We start from the raw sequence: 18,094 nt of genomic DNA on the forward strand, positions 1-18,094 counted from the left end.
GTTTAATAATATAAGGAAATCGTGCACTAATCAAGATTTGAAACATTTAGCTTAGCGTGAATCTTGATTAAAAAAACCTACGTACTTCCGATTGATTTAACAGGCCGGATAAACCATGATTCCTAATTATATATATATACATACATGAATCGGTTAATTAATTTGATACCCTTAAGCGTAACGATTGTATATACTGAAATGTTTATACACAAGAGTCTAACAAACTCTATCCATTAGCCTTGATTCTAAATTTACAGCGATCAGAAACGGACGTAGTTATATAGTCCGTTACGGTTGATTGACAAAAATTTCGATTAGATAAGACTCTACTACTGCTTCTGTGTGTTTGGAAATATCGAACGGAACCTTAATTCGACTGTACCAAACTCCAGTTACCAGTAGAAGCAGGAGGACCGAGGCTGCCTTGATGATTCATTGCCAAGCTTATTTTGTCTCCCATGGTTTGAGATGGAGCAAGCTATAGGTCTTTATCGCGCTGCGCCTTTTGTTTTAGGATTGGCGCGTGAACCATGTAAATCGAAACCTCTTAGTAAATAAAGACAGTACGGTAAGTGTATAGTCACTGCAAGAGTACTTATGTCCCATCCTATAGTATAGTACTACATCCCAGTTAAGCCTAATTCGTCTGGACAGGTAGTGCTTTGAGATTTTGGAGAAGTATAGTAGGTATGCTGAGACTAGGACATTAAGAACGTTTCATTTCATCTATTGTCTATATTTACCACTTGCCTTGCCTGTGTTTCGGGAGGGGGGGGAGGGGTATATGGAAGGCAAGACGCCAGTACCTGCTCCCCTGGTGCGTCCCAATGGCTGTCCCTCTCTGCCCAAGTCCTAATCAATGTAAACGAGCCGAACGTGTTGACAGTAATGGTGCGAGACATTAGTAAAAGAGCTTTTTAACGAGCCTCTTAGCCAGTATACCCCCTTTGTTCCCTCGTGGTTCCTTCGTTAGTTTTCCCAGACCCGTTAGCTCGGGCTTAGGGTCCGAAACGAAAGCCGTTAATGTACTTTTTAAAGCTTCTTTCCGGTCTACCGACTTTAATTTCCTGACTTGCCAAAGAGGTTCACTTTTTTAGCGATCAAGGAAATGAACGATTCCAATTTAGTTCCTAGCCCCACCTCCCTTTAAAACTAAACATACACTGAATGAAGAAGTATTGATCGGATATGTTGTTCATTTTCTAAATTGCGCCGCTTAATGATTTCGTTTAACGATTGGTTGAGGATTTACTTCGTAACTTTAAACAATTTTATAGGTTAGCGTGTTAGGTCTTATTTAGGGTTGTGTTATACCCAATTTCCGTTATTTTACAACTTTATATGAAGATGCAGTTAGCAGAATTCGATTTAGGCCTAATAAAGCTTAAAACAAGCCAAGGCCTACCTTGCATATAGCCAACTCCAGTCCAGTTAGTATTTCTATTTACCCAGCCAACACATCCTAAGAATAATCAATAAAGTCTGCCACTTTCATCGTAAACACAATTAAGTTTCGTTATTAACAATAATCAATCTTCTGTACTGTAAGCGAATCCTGAAGAATTTAATTTGTCGCGACTCGCGAGCGTATCTGCCTCATTAATTTTCCCGCCCAAAGACTCCTGTCTCCAAATGTTATCTCAAAAAGCATGTCGCCATCTACAATGACACCGATCGATACTAAGCCTAATCTCCTTTTAATCTCTTTATATTTACTTAATGAAAAAGTACGTTTAATTGAGAATGGAAGATGATATACAGTTAATAATAACAGCGTATTAATCTCTTTAATTACGATTGAGAGACGGTCTAATTATGTCGCGCCACCTTGTAGGGAAACGTTTCGGTGCGAAAACTTTCCCTGAGACGTGGACTCCGAAGAGGAATTAACAAAGATTAATGGAGGTTTAGCTATAATCCCTCTTTAAGGTCCCTTTCTCTGCTTAATTTGTATTCATTTTCGTGATAAATCGCTTCTTTCTCGGCGAACTTTTATTTGATTATGTAATTTACAGTTGAAAGCGTGCGTGGAATCTTATTTTAAAAGAGAATTTTCAGAGCTCTTAAAGTAGCAGTGAACTTATAACTAACATCTTTCAGAAAACCGTCTCTAAATAGTTAAAGCTCTATTTTAAATCAATTACAGTATGAAACGCTATTTAAGTAAACTGAGTAATACCTATTAATTTAAATTATTAACATTTGGAAGCTCTGAGTGCATTGAAAATTATAGTCTTTGAATTGTAACGTTTCATCCTCCCTTTGAAGAAGCTCAAGAGCAACGCTTTTCACAGAAATGCAAAGCGAGAGAGAGCGCGCGAGATCGAGAGAGGTAGAGAGTGCTTAAAGGTTGGAGAACATTGGTAACCATGGTTACGGAAGGCTGGATTATCGTTAGGCATTGTAAGAGACATAAAATCATCCAATTTCCGGGGGAAACATGACTGGAGGCGAAGTTAGGGTTAAAAATTCTACTAATACGTTCTTCTTGATGTGGTTTGAACCCCCAACTCATAGTTGAGTTTAGTAAACCCATCAGAAAATGCCCCCAAGGAATGGGGGTTTTTTTTTGCGCTAGGCTTAACGCACTGGATTATATTAAGCAAATTGCAAAACTGTAATCGAGTCGAAAAAGTAGTAAAGAATATTATATTATGGTAATGGGGGCTGTTCATAAATCTAATACAGTTTTTAGGCCTAACATTTTACATCTTTAATGTTTCAATTTCTTGTAATGGAATACTTCTAAACGGAATATTTTATCATAAATCACAGATTTCTTGTTGGAAGTATATTATTTTGAAGTTATGGAACGCAATATTTCGCTTTTAAACAATTTCTGTTTTAGTACCAAGGGAAAATTCAAAACACTTATTATCCAGTCTTGAAGAATCTTATATAAACTTTTCTCCAGACTTTTGATTTATGAGGTTTATGAAAAACAAAATGGGGGTATCTAAATACTTTGTGACAAATGGTTCCGTGTTTTTGGGATCAACAGGATATTTTATAGGGTGTTTTATCTCTTTCACATATTTTTACAACTAAGTTGAATTTCAAAACGTATATTTAGGAAGTTATACAAAGTTTTAAGCCTTTGTTCCATGCACTATTTTGGTCTCATCTTAAAATCATGTATAATTTGATTTTCTTTAAGCGCTAAGCCTAATTTCAACCGCATCACTGCTTTTCATAATAAACTCTGGCAAAAAAGAAAAGTCATAAAAATTTTGTAGAAAAAACACGAAGATATTACTCCCAAGAGAAATTAAAACCGAGCTAAAAAAATTTGAAGTACCTTTATCTTACAGCGCCTTTACTGAAGTTCATAAATTGTAGTGAAAGTATTCCCATCTTTACAAGAGCTAGCTAGAAAAAAAAGTCCCACGTATGTAGAGAAAACGGAAGAACAAAGAACTATTATAAACATAACACAATAGAAACTTAACAGAATAAACATACTTAAGCACGTACAAGGCCTAAGTTCATATAAATTTTCCTAACCCTAAGCTCGAGCAAATCTGGGCTACTAAGCAGCTTTTCCTAAAGCTTAAATCCATTCGAACGATGCCCCGGAATAAATTAAAACCCTATTTATATTGAGCGGTAGTGTTCCCAATAGCTCCTTTATAAAGACTGGGTACACAGTCAACGTGTCTCCACCAGTCTAACGGTACCTGAAATCCTGAATAGCCTCCCTGTTCAGGAAAAAGTTTACTATAGACGTCAGTGTTGATTTAAACTCTGTAACCCTTGGCAACTGGTGACAGGTAATAACGGTTCTATAGTTTAATGTTAAGTCAACAGTCAAGGATACTTGTCACTGTTTAAGGGATTGAACTATACCTTCCCGTTTGATCTATTGACGAACGTCGTATCTGTCAACATTCCTGCGGCAGGTGTGTTGGGCCGTTGGGATTTCGTATGCATACAAGATAAATATTTGTTTAGAGGAAGATACCACCAACCAGCTCGTATAAATTTTAAAGTTTGCTTTTGTTAGAATATGGTGTGATGTGATGTGGATTTTGCAGCTTGAAAAGATGGGATTATCTTGGGTGTGTAGGTCTTTATTATATTGTGCTAATATTTCAACTAGATAAACTTCGATAAGAAGTTTATTTCAAATCGTAGGTGTGCTAAAATACTCGTAATAACATAGTAAATTAAATATTTTTGATTATGATTGTACATTCCTTTGTTAACAAACAGTCCGCGTGAAATCCCCCTAACATCTGTTAAACATGGTGCAAGAATAGTGAAGCTTAACCCTACCACCTCTAAAAACTTCGCTGGTTTTTAAAAACCTCTCTTAAATCCTTAAGGATTAAACTAGCCAATAAAATTTAATTGCGTTTAAAGACTAATCGTTAAAACCAGGTAAGACTAAGAAGACGTAAATGACGTTTTACGACGCCCCTCGATAAAATTTGGCTTCTAAGGAGTTCGCCCTTTCTCTAATCTACCTGTTGAGTTGGCGGAGCGCAGCATGCCCGCCTTTAATAATCTCCAGATAATCTTCCCTTTCAAGACGCGAAAACTCCAAAGGTCTTGAAAGCTTGAAAGCTAGGAGCTTTGAACTAGTAAATCAATCCAAACGAAATTACATTCCGAGATAGTGCCGCTTCCATGATGCGTATATAGCTGGAAACAGAGGTTCATTAGCTAATGTAAAATGTTTATGAAGGGAGAAAATAACCTCTTTCGAAAATATCATCATGGTTATTTGAATTTACCCTTATCCTCGTACCAGTATTGATGCTCTTTATTGTAACCTTAAAAGGGGCAAATTTTCTCCTAACAAACCTTTTCTTTCTACGTTAAATTCTACTCATTCCATAGTTGAGCTAACCCAGGGGAAAACGTTCTATCTGAACCCTTTCCTAGGTGGTTCCAAGGTTGCCAATAGCTATCAACTTAAAACCAGGTAAAAACGTTAGTGTTGCGACAGGTCCAGAAGGTTGCAGTTGGAACTGTTGCCATTTTGAGGGGTAACTGATAACAAGGTTGTGAATTCTCTCAAAATGTCGATGGCCTAGACTAAACTGATTCTTTACTATCAGAATTCTATTAAGAACTAAAATAAAAGAAACAAGAACGAGTTAGGGTTACCTCAAATATTGAACTTCTGAATTGGAGTCTTATAGAGATATGGATTAGGTCTAAAGAAAATAAGAAATCATACCGAGATTAAGAAAAGAGAAGAAAAAAAGGTTCTGAAGTATTAGAGGTCTTTGCTAAAAGCGAACCACACACAGAGTGGCGCTCTATAGCACAAACATCCATCGATGCTATCACTATCCTCGGAAGAGGAGGAATCTCCAGTCATTCAGAGTGCAGTTCGGGGAAGCAATTCGCTCTTCCTGTTCGGCAGTGAAGATCAGTCTTCAGGCTGCACGGACGTCGGCGGAGGTGGTTGCGCCATGGTGCTCCCCGCCGGAAACACGCCGGACTCGGTCAAGACGCGTCGAAGCGTCTTGCAACACGCCAAGACCATCATAGGAGGTGGTGGTGGTGTCTTGGCCAAGTCCGATTTGAACGGAAGCGGAAATGGAAACGGAAGTTCCGGCGCGGGTGTCGGTGGTAGTCATTCGGTGGGTGGTGGAGGAGGAGGACATTCTATGCTGACCAGAAAAAGTAGCATGGCCAGTATTAATATCAACGCCGGACATTCCTTATCGTGTTACACAGCGGCCGTCGAAGCTCAAGCCGCCTTATCCAAGAGGAAAAAGTTTAGTCAGGTGAATAATTGACCTTTTTCATGTCTTACATTTATTATTTATTTTGTGGGGTTGTCAAAAACCATTTTTACACGATAGATTTTCAGCTTAAGTTGAAATGACACGTAGACCTAGTGATATTTTTTTATGTAAATGAAACTTCATATCGCATTAGATTAACCAGGAGTTCATAATAACCCGAAGTACGAAACTGGTTAAAAAGCCCGTAACAACAAAGTTTCGCCGTAAAGCTCAGCGGATTCATACACCGTTTAACTCCCAAAGAAATAGTTACCCCATTTTTAGCGCCCACGCGCATGAACTTACATACTTCCGGTTTAGCACTATTTTTATCTTGTGATTTTGGGAGCGAAAATGGCTCACGTCTGCTTCTGTCGGAACGGTGTAAATTTAGCCTTGGCTAAGAAGTTGGCTTTTAGTCCGGGTTTCTAGTTTTCTACAAAACATTTAAACGATCGTCAATGATGTTTTGTTGTGATATGTGTGAGTGAGAATTCCGTGGTTAAATTAAAACGGTTTGGACAAATTTATTCGCAGTATCTTTAATAAAAGAATTGCAACGTGTTTCTACGTCCACCATATCGCCATTTTTCTTTTCGACGGGGATCCCAGCCAACGGAAGTTTTGAAACGAAAACCAAGGAGCATAGATACCACTACGATATACTGTAAGGTTGTATGTCCATAAACAGGCTAATCCTTTCTATGCGCAACGACAGAATCTTGTTGTTCGCGATTTTTACCATTAGCTCTATGGCCAGTTTCATACTTCCCCCCCGAAGGGGGGTTATTATGAACTCCTGGATTAACTATTCTAAAAACCACTCAAAAACTCGAGTGTCATCAATTTAGATACTTGTAAATGGGGCTTTCATATCCATGTATCTCAAACCAATATAATTTCCATATTAAAACTACATCTACCTAAAAAATAAATTCGAAAAAAAAAATCCAATTAAATTTACATTAAATTAAATTTTTAGATTATTATCAGAAAGAATTTGTCGAATTCCCGAAACTTAATCCTTAGTTAAAAAATAACGAAATTATTTAATGAACTCCGATTTAAAAGAAAGAAAAATGAATTAATTTGAATTTAAATTCAAATTTATTTCATTTCTATTTAAAACAAGCTCTTTATTATCGTCTTTGATTTGGTGCCTTCGATTAGATAGGAAGGGAATTTCTGCTAGTTAAAATAACAAACCCTTGAAAGATAGCGAAGCCCAATTTAAGTCCTTTCTATTCGCTACTAGTCCAATGAATGTCGTACAAACGAATCGAACAAGCGTAGATGTATAACTAGCTTTTAATTCTTAATTTATCTCCCCACGTGCAAATTCTAACGAGGTTCTTGGAAGCTTTGCAGAGAAACATCTCTCTCTCTCTCGCTTGCGCTTGAAAGGAAAGATGAAATACAAACACGATTACTTTTATAAACCTTTCTAATAAAGTAATTAGGCTTGTTTAATCCTACTTTTTTAATTAGTAGATAAAAATATGAATACCGATAAATATTATACATAATTATTAGCCTCAAAAATAAACGTCTGAACCTTTTAACTAATTATCTTCAAGTATTTCTCTGTACCTTTAGTATACCTTTATCTTTTAAGTCAATATAAGGCAGGTACTAGTGTACCGGCTCTAGGGAATGTATGTATACTTTATTAACTACCCTAAATACACAAACGGAGGTATTACACATGCGTCGGATATTTTCTTGCAGTTTTATATAAAGTTCTATTTTCTTCGATGTTTTTACCTCTCCGAGTGACGTATGTCACGGAGAGGTTCTAAATTCGACGTGTCTGTCTGTCTGTCTGTCTGTCTGTTGTTACACCCACGTGACCGCGTTCGCAGTTTGCAGATCGGAGCAAACGTGTATTCAATTTCCAGACCGCATTTACAGTCCCGGAAATTGTATTCCACTTACAGGCTATTACTCCATTGCCTGTCTAACAACTCTGTTCATTTGTCCACCCCACATGGACACCAGTCTGAAATTTCTAGCTTCTAAACACCACCATCTTCTAGTCTTTCGCCCATTCCACATGGACACCAGTCTGTACTTACTGGCTTCTAAACACCACCACCTTCTCGTCTTTGTCCATTCCACAAGGACACCAGTCTGTACACCTGGCTTCTAACACCACCATCTTCTGGTTTTTGTTTTTGTCCATCCCACATGGACACCAGTCTGTACACCTGGCTTCTAACATCACCATCTTCTGGTCTTTGTTTTTATCCATCCCACATGGACACCAGTCTGTACACCTGGCTTATAACACCACCATCTTCTGGTCTTTGTTTTTGTCCATCCCACATGGACACCAGTCTGTACACCTGGCTTCTAACACCACCATCTTCTGGTCTTTGTTTTTGTCCATCCCACATGGACACCAGTCTGTATACCTGGCTTCTAACACCACCATCATCCTTAAGGTTAAGACATACGCGGCGATCGGCTAGGGTTACGAGAAACGTCTAGCCTTCCAATGGAGGGGTCTTCCTCCAAGGTTCACGCAATTGCGATGTTCTTATCTACAGCTGCGATTCGAATCCTTTATATACTACCTATTTGAATAAGGCGAAGCAACCGGCGTATGCTTCATTTCAAACGCCAATATTAGTCAAGTCTCTCAAGAATGTTTAATTGTTCTTTATCAAAACGATGTAACGCTCAATAAGGCAAACAACTGACGAAGAAAATATTTAATATTAATTATATTTATTTTAATATTTAAGATAATCTTGTTTCTCAACTCAAAATTAATACGGAAAGAGTTAAAAAGCAGCTTATGTTTTTGTCTGTGTGTGTCCGTCCATTGTTACACTAGTGCGTCGCGTTAGCAGTTAGCCTTGTGTTGATGTGTTAAGAAATCATACAGAACCTTAATATTCCCTTTTTCCATAATATAAAGTGAATATGTGGAAGTATTTTTCGTAATTATGATGCATTTAGTACTTTTGTAGCTTTAAAGCTCTGTTTCATTTTGATATTCCAAAGATTTGTTTTAATATTGTTATTTGAAATGGCTGTTTATATATTACTTAAGCTATACTACATCTGTATATAGAATAATCCTTGGTTTAGTGACTTCATGAAGAAATCTAAGACCTAGACTCCGGCGGGTATAACAAGTATTATCCGCAATAGGCTTAGTGAAACAAATTGTAAATAATTGAGGCCTGAGGTGAAGTAAACTTTTGGCTTTGATTTTCGTGTCTGAAATGAAGAGACATTAACGGTTCAGAGTGAGCCGAAAGTTTAATACACTCTTAAATAATCAGGTTAAGATTTTATAATAGAGGAAAAGATCATGGTGGCAATTAGATTAGTTAAAGGGCTAATGGTAAACGGGTAGTAGCTACTGACTTATTATTCTCTTTATGGTGCGCATTAACTATTAGTGCGTCTAGGTACAATTTAGCTTTGGTGTTATTTAACGTTAACATTCATGTTGGCAAACTAAGAATATTGTTGAGGTGAGACGAGACGATAGTGTTTACACTGCAAACCAGTTGTGAATGTAGCTATCATAATATAGGGTAAACAGCTGAAGCGTAGACTTCATTTCCTGTTCTTTTCCCCATTGACTGATTTCCATGTGTCCAAGATTTATCCTTATTGGATGTAAAATGTCGTCTACTTTACTGTTCGCTTTGTTTGGAATACTGCTTCAATATTTCGTAAATTTTTACTTCAAAAAAGTGAAATAATTCCATATCTAGGTAAATAAGTTTGTAGTAGTAGACCTCTTGACTCGGAGAGGTAATATTTTGGTTTTCCCAACTTGTTATTTTTCGACAAAGAGGTTTGAAAATTTGTTTTAACCCCTCAAAGGTAGGTCACGCCGTGACCCGTCGCCTGGTGTGGCGTACTCAACACACTTCGCAACAGGACATAGTGGACCAATCAAAAACTCTTTGTGGCCGTTACATTCGAACTCGACTACGATCATGCGCGGTTGCCGGAAAGAAATTAGGCTTACAAAGGCTTAAAAGCGTCGCTAATGTCGCGTCATCGTCATCAGCAGCCTTAACCGCAGTTGGTGCGGAAATCCGTCAACTTGGCTTGGAATTGGAACGAAGACATCCCAAATTGTTTCAAAGCGTCACGTCAAATGTTGGAGTTCAGGTAATTAGGTATATCGTAGTTAAATTGTCGATTATACCCTCAAAATGGCGTCCATGGGCAAATATGGGGTTTACGCACTTTCATGTCTTCCGAACCCACAATTACTTTGAAAACTTCTGTTTTATTTCACTTCTCTTCTTCCGAAAATTTTAATTAAAGTGGGGGTAAAAGTTTTGACTGCCCTTCGCGGATTTTTAATTGATATTTTTCTTTGTGTTTACAGTCTCTTCCAAACGAAACTTCGGTTCAGAATCTGTTTCATTCCGTCGCCAGAGAGTTATTTAGGTCAGAGGTCAATTGGGGACGTGTTGTAGCACTTTTCGCAATTGCTGGAGCTTTGGCGTTGGATTGCGTCAGGCTAGGAAGACCCGAGTTGGTCCTGTGTCTTGTGGAATGTGTGGGGAAAGTTGTTGATCGGAATTTAGCTGGTTGGATCGCCGCTCAAGGAGGTTGGGTACGTAAGATTAATATTTATGAGTTTATTATGAATGTGGAAATGACCTAACCTACCACTTCACCGGAAGTGAATTTTTTATGGGCTTTTGGTACTGATATTCAACTTGAAAAACTTGTCAAACATTTAAGCTTATATCTTTGGGGTTTTTCAATTTTCGTGAAGTATGTTTGCTACCACGGAATCCCTACAAATCTAGTCCTTTTAAAAATAAGGGGATTTTTCGCTTTTAAAATGTCTCTCTCATTGAAAACTGAAATCCCTTTATACCTATAACTCGAGAGAAATTTTTCTATTGCCATAGCAACACTGAATACCTTGGTAAAATCCGGTATTTCCAAAAGAAGATGAAAGGATTTAACGTGAGGGGGGATCAATTTTGAAACTATATATATTTAATAAAAAATATTGAGGGTTCTTCAACAAAAAAAAAGTCCAACCCTATGAACTTTATCAAAAATTAAATTTCTATCAAAGAACCGAAATTTTTAGTTTCGAAATATTTTTCTACCCAGTTTTTATCCTTAACGGGTCGAGATTGAATCACGCCTCGCTCGGCCTCTCTCGCCTCGTGCCAGCTGAAGTTTTGAAAGAGTGATAAATTGAATTTTATATTCCCTGTTAAGAGGTACAGTACCAAAATGAGGTACTAATATTTTCTTCTTTCTTCAAAACTTACATTAGGCCTAGAGAGTTTAAGAAATGTCTACGAAAATCTTACGTATCTATGGTAACTAGATATCTTTCAAGTTTGGCGAGAGAAAAATGTACACAGCACGTGCTTTTCAACTCTCATTTTAAAATTAGGCTTAACTCTAGGAAAGAACTGTAGGCTTCTGCTTTTTTAAATTAGGCCTACAAGTTCCTATGAAATTTTATTTAACAGAATTAAAGTCTAGGGTGCTACAGATTTTCGGGTCAATTTCTTAAACCCTCTAGAGGTTAGTAATTCAGAGTAAAATACCTTTTTAGGGGCCCAAATTTTCCCTAAAACGCTTTTCAATCTGCAATCCCTATCTTATCTTAACAAGAAAATACTAAAGTCAGAAACCGCTTGCTTAAAATGAAAGGGATAATGAAACGCTACTTAGATTTTTGAAAAGGTTTTAAAATGATGCTAATTCGAAAAGAAAGGGAAAAGGTTTTACTGTCTATTTGAAATAGACTCGCCTCGTTTTCAACGATTTAATACCTTCAAGTTTGTAACGCAATCTAATTTTCCTTGAGAAATACGCCCTATTAGATAAAGAGAAGCTACCAAAATACTTAATAAAAAAAGCACCCATGATACAGGGTGTTTTGTTAAAATCTCGAATACACTCTCTCTACAAGTCCTAATTCCCAGCAAGACCTGGGAATGTTCAGAGAAACACCCTGTATATAGTTAGAACCCGGTATCTGGTATTTTTTTATGTAAAAATGCTTTATACCCATGAGAGACCCTCCTATAATTTTTCATTAATACTCCAGTTCATCCCACATTCATCATAATATGTTTCAACCAGTGATTACAGTAGATACAAGGCTATTACTGCCTTGAAAATCTCCCTTGGTCATAAATAAGGTCTAGGCTTCCGTTAAGAGAACAATCCATCTGAGCAAAAGAATTCCAATTGTTTTTCGACCCAATGCTTCTGAGATAAGAAAACCCAAGGCATATTTTTCAGGCAGAATAATCAATATGGAAGAAAAGTACGAGTCTAAGGTGCTTAATGTCGTGGAAATAAGTATAAGGTAGCTTTTTATGTATTGTTCTTTCAGAGTGGGACGTCTGGGTAGGATGTAATTTGACATTTGCAGAAAGTCATTTCCGATTTTTTCCATATATGTCGTAGTCTATTATCTTGAAGAAAATTGCTTTGACTTATAGTATATATAATCAAAGGGGCTGGCAGAGATCATCCCACCATATTATTGAACTCCACGCGCATTCTGTTGGCAGACGACATAGGCCTACTAATTCGCTATCTCAAGAATCATTACGTACTGGTGCTTGTAAAACGTGTCTCGAATATACAGTAGGACCAAAACGCCAGCCAATTCGCTCTGGATATCATTTATTATTGATACTATTTTCGGGTCATTAGCCACGTGATCCCAAGAAGTAACTTTGAAACGTTCGTTAATCTTAGGTTAGGCTTTGCTTAACGCGATTGGAAAATACTATACTTCTTGGGTAATGTTTTCGATGGTACTTACTGCCTCAAATGAAGTACATTTTGGGGGTCTGATTACAGATTCGTATAGAGCTTGTTTAGAGCTTTAAAATAACACTAACAATGTCAAAATCGGTCCATAAATAAGGAAGTTTGAAAATTTCAAACTTCGGTAATGAGAAAGTTTGAAAATTTCAAAATTTAGCGATGAGAAAGTTTGAAAATTTCGTACTTGTGGACTGATATGAACCAAATTTATGTGTTTTTCAAAGATCTTTTGTTTCCAAAAGTTCACGGAAATAATCAAATTAAAATTATTTATATTTCAGGTGGCACTTTTAAACCATTTTCAACAATGCTCGGATCACACCCGAAGTACGACATTCGTTCTGATCTTAACGATACTTCTAATTATAACTGTGATAATTTACATTTACCGTTAATTACATATGGTATATTCGATATTATAAATATATTTTTCACTTCTATATATATATCAAAAACCATATAATTCCGGATATGTCACGATAAATTATAATGAAATACCTTTAAATTTAATAAAAACTTTTACCCTACGTCTCCCTTTCTTTGTGGGTTTGAAAACACGTGAGATTAATCCTATACGGGGGCAACGTTTTATTTCAATATATTCAATATTAACTGCCCACCTATAAAAACCTTTATGGTTGGATAATTGGTAAATAATTGCATTTCGAAAACCGCAAAAAACATTATCAATCATCCACGTGTTCAAATTATATCGAAATTTAGGACTGTCCAATCTATTTACCTCACGATGTCTTATCGAGGGGCCAATCACTAAAGCTTACTGCAACACATTAGCGCGCGTTTTGAAGCGTCGCGTAGCGCATGCGCTTGTAAAATTGCGCCAAACCTCGCGTTAGCTCAGGAAAAAAATGCAAAGCTACAAAACGCGAGCTAAAGTTGAAAGTTGGAGTTTATTAGCTTGTTTAACACTTAAAAATTGAGGCTATGTTGAAAATTATGATGGATAGGTAAATGATATGTGTAAAAGGAATAGTTTCATTTAAAATATACTGAAAACTGGAATTTATTACACGAAAACGAGTCCTGTTTCTCCTTAGACATAAAATAGATCAAAATAATCAATATATTTTTTTACCTCAAAGTCTCTAAACCTCAATCACAAAACAAATAGTTTACGAAGTGTTGTTTTCTTTGGGGGGGGGGAAGGGGGCAGAAAATTGATATAAAAAACATCTTGCGGTAAAAACATTTTCCTTTGTCCACGTTTCTGTAATACCTGATGGCGTTTTCATATTTAGGTGTACATTTTGGAAACTAGACGATAGAAAATATTTCTTTTCTAGAACTGGAAAGCGCTTTATGAATTTTACATGAGTGTTTTTCATTTATTTTGACTTGACATGTAGTTTAGCTTTGAAACTTTTTTTTTCCTTTGCGCCTTTCGCGTTGCTGATTCAATTTATTTTACTTCTTTTGAGGACGAAAGAAAGGAAATTCTTATAAAAACGTGCCGTTTAGACTGTTTAGACCACCGGAAAACTTTTATTGTTACATTTCCGAATAGAAAAACTATTTTTCTATTTTGGAAATGGAACACCCATTCAAAGTTTACGTTGTTATAGACTATTACATTAATTCCAACAGAGAAGCAAATGCAACAGGGACGAGGAGGTCACCTTGTAGCCTCACTCCGCGTGTAGTGAACTCGGGCTCCTCCGTCTGAAGTTACCTCTTGGTTGGCGCCAGGTAAATAACTAAGAGGGCGACCTTCCACTTATGTGCGTTGGTTTCTTTGCAAGTAATTTATAGAATGGTCTATTAGAATAGTTCAAAAGCTTCTCAGAGACTCAGAATCGTCTAGAGTCGTCTTTGGTGACCAAAATTCCAACTTCTTTATAGGTTCTAAATAATTTAAATACATAACACCAATTTAAACGTATTTATTGAAATCTTTGGTGTTATTAGAAAGCCCATATTCTTTAATTTACAAAATAAAATATATATATATATATATATATATATATATAATTCTAAAACATTTCTAGGAGTAAAAGTCAAATTCGCATTTTATTTGCTTAGTCATTCTGAAACCAAGTGTTCTAATATTATTCTGTTTTATGTAATGGTTTATTTCGTTCCAGCTTTTAGCTGTTAGTGTTTGTTCCCTCGCCAAAACCCATAAAATCTCTGAAATTAATTTAATACTAATTAATTTAAAACTATCGCGGTTAATTTAATTAACTCATTACCTGTATGCAAAATCCAGGCTAAGTTACTACACGACCAAACCAAGGCGTAGTTCTCGTAATCGGTTGACAAAACGTTGTAATTAGACCAAAATGGAGCTTGATAAATGACAAAGGAAATTTTTTTATACGTTGAAACTATTTAATCTGGTCTTTTTGATGCAATACACCGAAAGCCTTGCGTGGGTGGGTTAATGATATTTCTTGTTACAACTTCAACCCTCTTTTAGTCTTTCCCACCTTTTACTACGCTATTTCTCTCCCAATGAACAAACAAAGGAGGAACCTTGATATCATTTGTACCATGTGAGAAAATAAAAACATGTTGCCTTTAATTGTGATTAGATTAATAAGTTAGATTGTAAAATATCGAGGTTAAATGATGATGAGACAACTTTTTCGGATCCGGAAACCTATAAGGATCTTTAGTAAAAGTGAGCTCGAGCACAAGTTAAAAGATATGAAATTTTCACACGCTTTGAGATATGGTAAAGTAGTTGGAACCATAAACCAAGGTCTAATGGACTGTATATAAAGATGGAGGAATTCTGAACTCAACACAATTCGAGTTCTTCATTCGAAAACATGTAAGCAACTAATTGGGACTTGTAAGGAAAATACTTGTTCTATAGCTAATTACTTTCTTAATTGAATTTTAGGATGAAGTACTTTGCCCTTTTCTTCTTGATTGGCTTCGCCTCGGCGTCGTTTGTCGATGGTGAGTTATATCCTAATTACTTAAATCTAAGTAGCTTTAAATGAGGTTTTATGAGCTTATGTGTGAGAGAGAATTAGGCCTAAGTTCCTCAACACAATCTTTTTTAAATTTCAGTCTTGGAGAAGACCTCCAACGATGTTGTCGACGACTTCATCTTGGGTATGGAGAACGCCCCTTCTCTAAGGAGTGTTTTGGGAGCCGAATACGCTGAAGAAGCCGACGAGTTAGTACCCCATATCTCTATATACGTTCCCGTAATCTCTTTAATAACCCAAACACCACCCGATTTACATTCAGAATCGAAGACGACATCAAAACCGAACTTGGCAAAACCCTCCGAGAAACTTTGGACCAAATCTTGAACAAGATCCGTGACGCTGTCGACCATGGTCGCGAAGTCAAGAACGAACTTATCGAGAAGGCTAAGGAAGTCACCCAAAAGATCAAGGAAATCGGATTGGACGCTGGTTCCAAGGCTAAGGACTTGGCTGAAAAAATCAAGGAAAAGGCCAAGGATTGGCTCCGACAACTTTTGGAGAAGATCGGACTCGGAAAACGTAGCTTGAGAGACATCTTCAGTGCCTTGATCGGACAAATTGACATCCGCGCCATTTTGGAGAAGGTTAAGAACAAGATTGCCGAGAAGGTCAACGTTGAAGCTATTACCGAGTACTTGAGGAAACTCTTCGGAGACAGTTTGGTAAGTCTTAAATGATGGCAACCGTTAGTGAATGGATGTTTACAACTCTTTTTTTCCAAAACAGGTCGCCAACCTTTTGATCGACTTGGTTAAGGAGAAGGGAATCGAAGCCTTGAGAGGGCTCATCCGCAGACTCCTTCCAGGTGGTTCCGCTGACTACTCTATCATCAGTACTTGGGAATCCATCAAGGAATACCTCCGTGGACTCGGAGTTCAACTCAAGGAGAAGGCCGCCAAATTCGCCGATTGGTTGAAACAAACCGTCAGGGAAGGTGTTGAGAAAGCCAAGGACCGTGCTGAACAACTTAAGATCATTGCCAAACAGGTATATGCGCGATACTATTAACCCATCCAATTGCACACGCTAACCTAATCTTATTTTTTACACCCCAGACCTTGGAAAACAGCAAGACTTTGACCAAGGAAGCCGCCCGTGAAGCCTTGGAGTTCTTCCGCCCCTACAAAGAAGATTTGGGAACCCTTTGGGATGACCTTAAGGACACCGTTAAGCGTGTCATTGGTCGCGAATAAGTATGTAAATTAATCTATTATTTTATGTCACTAACAACAACTAACGCCTAACATCGCGCGGAAATTTATTATACTAACATTGTAAAAAGCAAAATAATAATAAAAAATAACAATAAATTATCTTTGTGTTTATAAACTTACATTTTCCTATTTTAACCATTAATCGACCTGGTCTATGAGGATCCACCATACCTTTACCAGCAACACTAGTTTTATGGTCCCTAGAGGGTTAATAAAAGAATTAGGCTTGGGTTCGAAAAAATCACTCGAGGGAATAAGATTAAATCTAACTTACCAGTAGTTAGTTGCGTGATTGACTATACCAACCATAAATCCATGTTCCATTAACGTGTAATCGGCGTAGATACAACGTTTCCCCAGTTCAAAAAAGGCGTAAGTCCTGCCTATCTCGTACCAAGTACCCATATACTATTGAAAAAGATTGTAACTCAATCAAAAATGAAACCAACACTAAAATGTTACCTTTTCAATATTAAACGAAGGTTGTAGAGGAGGCTTGGGACATTTCCCACGATAAATCATCTGTCCATTACAGATTAAACATAGCGATAATGCAATTAGTATCCAAGTTGTAACGTGGTGGATATTCATTACTGCAATGTAGACCGTCTTTTCTCTTCGAAGCTTTAACTCACTCGCTCATTGACGCATCCGCTATTTTTCCCATTGACTTATATGCGTTTCTATACAGATGTTTATTACGTCTACATTATTTTTAAAAACATTTTAGCCTCGGCTGCAGTATCAATTTTAGTTAGATAGTTGTAACTTGAGTTGCTTCATTTAACGCGTGACAATCCAACATTTTGTCAGCGAATATCAAAGTGTAAGTTGCATAATAAGAAGATCAGTTGTTTTAAGGGTGATATAGGTTTTTGATACTTTTGAGTGGACATTCTCGGGTGAAAATGAAATAATTCTTGCATGCCTTCTCTTTAATGAATATCTCTTTACATCAGTTGCGTTTCCCCAAATAAAGTATGAACGAATTTTTATTGGCTCGCAGCTAAGGATCAGGTTACTTACTCTAGGCCAAGCCATGTTTTGCAAAGAGAGAAGTGAATAAGTATGTATGTTTTATCTCCAATTATTTTTTGCCCCCATTACAGACCACTACCGAAATTTTAATTACGTACAGCAGCCAATGCTAATTAGCGTTGAAAATTTATTTTGTTTTGTTTCGCTAATGAACTCCCGGGAAACTATTTTGAAAGTTTCTTAATACTTAGGACCAGCTCTTAGCTATTATGTATTCCTGTTAAGATAAATATTTGGTGTTGGAAAATACGCAACTACAGACTTTTAACGCGTAATTATATACTTGTGATAGTAGTCTAAGGTCTACTATAAATAGTAACCTCCTTAAATAATCAAAAGC

The 18,094-nt window shown here is 36.9% G+C and overlaps 3 protein-coding genes and 1 long non-coding RNA gene across 4 annotated transcripts; 2 read left to right on the top strand and 2 right to left on the bottom strand.

The window, feature by feature from the left end:
• Positions 1 to 2,210: 2,210 nt before the first annotated feature.
• Positions 2,211 to 4,040, bottom strand: LOC149677174 (uncharacterized). Its single transcript, XR_016366582.1, has 3 exons — positions 3,847 to 4,040; positions 3,299 to 3,782; positions 2,211 to 3,202 (listed from the first exon to the last, which is right to left on the bottom strand). It is a non-coding gene; the product is annotated as an uncharacterized LOC149677174 (long non-coding RNA).
• Positions 4,041 to 5,062: 1,022 nt separating this feature from the next.
• LOC149677175 (uncharacterized) lies at positions 5,063 to 13,066 on the top strand. The gene is made up of 4 exons (XM_089838197.1): positions 5,063 to 5,741; positions 9,588 to 9,881; positions 10,105 to 10,335; positions 12,821 to 13,066. Exons 1-4 carry the CDS (start codon positions 5,289 to 5,291, stop codon positions 12,932 to 12,934), a joined length of 1,092 nt encoding a protein of 363 aa, XP_089694323.1. The 5' UTR covers positions 5,063 to 5,288; the 3' UTR covers positions 12,935 to 13,066.
• A 1,454-nt stretch (positions 13,067 to 14,520) lies between these two features.
• LOC149677176 (apolipoprotein D-like) lies at positions 14,521 to 17,965 on the bottom strand. The gene is made up of 6 exons (XM_089838202.1): positions 17,743 to 17,965; positions 17,179 to 17,664; positions 16,991 to 17,124; positions 16,837 to 16,916; positions 14,750 to 14,845; positions 14,521 to 14,687 (listed from the first exon to the last, which is right to left on the bottom strand). The coding sequence occupies exons 2-6, from the start codon at positions 17,305 to 17,307 to the stop codon at positions 14,542 to 14,544; spliced, it is 585 nt and encodes a 194-aa protein (XP_089694328.1). The 5' UTR covers positions 17,308 to 17,664; positions 17,743 to 17,965; the 3' UTR covers positions 14,521 to 14,541.
• On the top strand, positions 14,641 to 17,185 carry LOC149677177 (uncharacterized). Its single transcript, XM_089838201.1, has 6 exons — positions 14,641 to 15,333; positions 15,406 to 15,464; positions 15,579 to 15,687; positions 15,762 to 16,164; positions 16,229 to 16,489; positions 16,558 to 17,185. Coding segments are annotated over exons 1-6 (972 nt in total). The 5' UTR covers positions 14,641 to 15,331; the 3' UTR covers positions 16,696 to 17,185.
• Positions 17,966 to 18,094: the final 129 nt, after the last annotated feature.

The sequence above is a fragment of the Phalangium opilio genome, unplaced genomic scaffold (assembly GCF_054372755.1).
Source record: "Phalangium opilio isolate 3A_F unplaced genomic scaffold, DU_Popi_V2 ptg000045l_1, whole genome shotgun sequence".
NCBI classification, from domain to species: Eukaryota; Metazoa; Arthropoda; class Arachnida; order Opiliones; family Phalangiidae; genus Phalangium; species Phalangium opilio.